Below are 4372 nucleotides of genomic sequence, written 5' to 3' on the forward strand. Positions count from 1 at the left end.
TGGGCTGGGATGCAGGCTGAGGCAACATTGGTCGGATTACGTCAGATTCCCTGATGACCTTGGCTGAAGCAGTTTCATATAAGATCTGGGATTGGAGGCCATGCAGTTTGACCGATTGGGCGATGAAAAGGTGCCAACCTAGAGTAGGGACAAACTCTGAAAAAGTTTGAGAAGGTGAAGAAAGGGGAGGGGAAGGGTGGAAGTAGGAGAAATGGAGATAGGCAGGGGTGCCTGAGTGGGAAAATCTTTCTTTCTTTTCTATTTTTGGTATTGGGGATTGAACCCAGGAGCACTTTACCACTGGGAGTGGTAAGAAACAGCTACCTTAGAGACTCCCGCCCCTTTTTTGGGACAGGGTCTCACTTAATTGCCCAAGTCCTAGGGAGGTTGTTGAGGCTGGCTTTGAATTTATGATCCTCCTGCCTCAGCCCCAAATCGCTGGGATTAAAGGCATGTATCATCTCAGCAGGCTGGAGAATCTCTTGATGGTTGTTACAGGATCTTCAGGTGGCCAATTAAAACCATAAGGAGATACATTTTCATTCCCATCAGTTTCAATAAAAATTTATGTCAGACGATGACAAGTGGTAACAGGGATGTAGAGTGACCAGCCTGAACACTAGAGTGGAAGGGTAAATAATAAAACCACCTTGGAAAGGAATGGGCAATATCTAGGAAAGCTCAAGATACATGGATATTCCATTCCTAATGGCCCAGAGAAACCTACTCATGGGCATCAGGAGGTAAGTATTTCAAAGGTTTGTTTGTTTTTAACATCGGATATGCTGGCTGAACCAATGAGACAAAGAACGGCCTTGGCTGGTTCTCAGGCCGCTCTCCTTGGTGCCAGAGGTCTAAGGGCCGCACCTGATAAAACGTGTACTTTTCTCCTCAGGGATCAAGTCTGTCTCGGCCCCGCCCCCATGCGCTGGGCCCCGCCCCGGACGACTCAGCCCTCGGGACTCATGAATATGCAAGTAAGAGGAAGATATTTAAAGAAGACGGCGCCACACGCAGATCTCTAACGCGCGCCTCCCGCCAGGTGCCGGTTCTCAGTCCAAGGCCCACCCCCCTTTGCCTGTGTCCATCGTTGCGTGCGGAAGTGCCGCCAGCATGTCTGACAAACTGCCCTACAAAGTCGGTGAGTTCCAGGACTGCAGCCTGCTGCGACTACTCTGTGCGTGCCGAGGGTTTGTGCGGGATGGCGGCCGCGGGGCTGACCTGGAGCTTGTTGGGGCAGCGGCCGTAAGGCTGCCGAGGGGCCGCCCGGGGCGGCCCCGAAGCCCCTTGAATCACAGTCTCCGCGCGCTCCTGAGCGCGGGGCCGCCTGGGGGCTGGAGTTCTCCCATCGCGACGTGCGGGTCTTGGGAGGCAGCCGCGGACTACAAGTTCCGGCATGCCCCGCGACGCCGCGCGGGCTACCAGCGCCGATCTGGTGGCGCGTTCCGCTTCCAGCGGCTAGGTGGGTGCAGGAAGTGCACCTGGCCGCGGCCTGGAACTAGTGGCCCCCGCTGGAACCTGCCTAGGCATCCAGATCCTGCCTTTTGGCCAACTGGGTTGCTCCAGGCAAGGGCTCACCTTTTTCTTGGCCTCCTACAGGGAAGGCGAGGGCACCCGCTTGTGAAGAGAGGCCTGGAAAGGGAGCCCGAGGCCGCACTGATCCGCTCTCCGGGAACTTTGGGCTAGTTCCTCAACCTGTGGGACCTGCCCAACAGGGACCATCGTGCAGAGAATCACGAATAAAATTTAGGGAGTTTGGAAAAATTCTCCCTCTGCCCCACGGACCAGAAGGCTGATCAAACCTTCACTGAGCGTTTAACTGTGGCATGGACACTACCTTCTAGCTTTATTCTAGATTAACCCATCTTATTCTCATAGCTCTCAAGAATAGTTGAGGGACTATTTTTGCTTTACGATGGATCCTAAAGGTCACTTGTCCACAGTTTTACAGCTGGAAAGTGATGGAGCAGGACTTGAACCAGGGTATCTAGACCTCTGAGCCCACCCTTTTCATCACTGTGTACCAGTGAACACACTTGGAACAACCTTATTTTTACCAATAATCTGTTCAGGTTGATTAGCAGCTTTAAAAGTAAAGTTACTTTAAGTAACTTTAAGGCACCATTAACTCTGCACCGTAAAAAAAAAGTGTAATGGAAATGCTTTTTATATTGAGTATATTACATGTCAAAACTGATCAAATTACATACCTCAAATATGTGCATTTTGTAATTAAAAATAAATTTTAAAAAATTAAATTTAAATTAAAAAAAGTTTTCAATTAAAAAAGACACCATTAATTGGATGAGGTGGTGCACTGTGATAATCTCAGCAGCTCTGGAGGCTAGGACAGGAGGATTGCATGTTCAAGGCCAGCACCAGCAATTTAGCTAGGCCCCAAGCACCTTAGACCCTGTCTCAAAAATAAAGAATTTAAAAAAAAAGGGCTTGTTATGATAAAATTGCTCCTGGGTTAAATTCCCAGTATCCCCTCCCACTAAAAAAGGACCCCCTTAAAGTGGAGAAAGATACCAATATATTTGTATCTGGTGATTTGTGATTACAAAATCTTTTTAGAAGTGGACATTATCCCATTGTACAGAGGAAGAAACTGAAGAATTGACTTGTAAATATTATGTTGAAATCGTTCATCAGAGTAGACTATTGCCCACATTGTGTAGATGATGACGCTGTAGCCCAGAAAGGCAAGGTCACATTAGTGGAATGGCTGGAATAGGGACTTTGTCATACTGTGGAGGGTCTGGGTAGAGGGCATTGAGTTGTGTGGGTGAACATAAGGGTGGATTTGGAATGGGGGGGTCTTGGTTATGTAAGAATGGAGGAAAGAAGCCTCTGTCAAAATCTGCAGATTTTACCCATTTGGCATTTTGTGTAATCCTCAGGGGACACAGCAAGGTTAGGGATGGTTATCCTCACTCTATAGATGAAGAAGGAGAGGTTTAACAAGGGTCTTACTGTTCCTCTTGTGTTCCTGCAATTTCTGCAGGTCCTTAGCTCCCCAGGGTACCAAAAGCCCGAGAACTTGGAGCTCCAGCCCCTTCTGCACCCTTGAAGTTGAGGGTTCCATGGAAAACTCTATGGCTAGCACAGTTTCCATGTGGACATCATTGAAAGTATTATTTTTAGGTTGAGGGACAGATGGTAGTAAAGTAGGTAGGGTAGCACAGAACCCATTGTCACTATTGCAGGGCCTTGTGAAGGGTCTGTCTTTGCCTGGCCACCAGACCCACCTTTGCCATTGACTGGCTATGGAACCTGTGGCAAACTCCTGTTTGGGCTTTTTCCTCATTGGTAAAATGCTAGGAGTTGGACTAGGTTCTGATTTTTTTTTTTTTTTTGCCACCTCTGGCCAGTGCCAGCCCCTTTTCCTGAATGTGTTCTTTTTTCTTTTCTTTTTTTTTAGCTGTAGATGGACAATAACTTTTTATTTATTTATTTTCTTACGTGGTGCTGAGGATTGAACCCAGTGACTCACACATGCAAAGCTAAGCAAGCACATTCTGCCAGTGAGCCACAATCCCAGCCCCTGAATCTTCTCTTGTTCAATTTTTTTTTTTTTTTATACCAGGGATTGAACTCAAGGGTTCTTAACAACTGAGCCACATCCTCAGCTCTTTTGTTTTTTATTCTGAGACTGAATTTCATTAGGTTGCTTACAGCCTCACTAAGTTGCTGAGACTGGCTTTGAGTCTTCGATCCTTCTGCCTTAGCCTCCTAAGCAGCTGGGACTACAGGCATGCACTTTTCATTCATTTCTAACAACAGATAAATATCTGCTGACTTCTTCTCTGTGCCAGGGTCTGCTGGGCACTGGAGACGCAAAGGTGACCCAAAGACAGGTAGGTGGGACAGACATGTAGTATTGTCACTGTTAGCTGCATTATAGGAGTCTCAAGTTCAGGGGAGTCCTTACCCTAGAGAAGGAATTCAAAACCCTAAGGCTACAAAGATTCACCTGGGAAGAATTAGAAAGAGGGAGATGTTTGGAGCCCTGAGGGCTTCCAAATATTTGAGTCTGTTAGTTCAAGAGGAGCCAGGAAGGAAGGAGGAGGAGAACCAGAAGCCAATAAAGCCTGGATTTCTGAGTCATTGCAGTGGTGCTTGCCTGTAATCCCCACCGCTCCAGAGGCTCTGGAGACTGAGACTGGAGGATTGCGAGTTCAAAGCCAGCCTCAGCAACTTAGCAAGGCACTTAGTAACTCAGTGAGACCCTGTCTCTAAACAAAATGTAAAACAGGATGGGGGATGTGGCTCAGTGGTTAAGCACCCCAGGTTCAATCCTCAGTATCAAAAAAAAAGTCCCCTGATTGGGGATCAGGCTGGTCTTTGGGCACTTTTTTTTTTTTTTTTT

At 47.5% G+C, this 4372-nt stretch overlaps 1 protein-coding gene across 2 annotated transcripts in view; it reads left to right on the plus strand.

Annotated features, from left to right (window-relative positions):
* The first annotated feature begins 983 nt into the window (after window positions 1–983).
* Window positions 984–4372, plus strand: part of Ahcy (adenosylhomocysteinase) — an 18935-nt gene continuing 15546 nt past the window's right edge. For both annotated transcript variants that reach the window (XM_048811097.1, XM_015481543.2), the window contains exon 1: window positions 984–1141. In XM_048811097.1, the coding sequence (XP_048667054.1) occupies window positions 1114–1141 (28 nt within the window). In that variant the 5' untranslated portion in view covers window positions 984–1113. The remainder of the gene's footprint in view (window positions 1142–4372) is intronic.

The sequence above is a fragment of the Marmota marmota genome, unplaced genomic scaffold (assembly GCF_001458135.2).
Source record: "Marmota marmota marmota unplaced genomic scaffold, marMar, whole genome shotgun sequence".
NCBI lineage: Eukaryota > Metazoa > Chordata > Mammalia > Rodentia > Sciuridae > Marmota > Marmota marmota.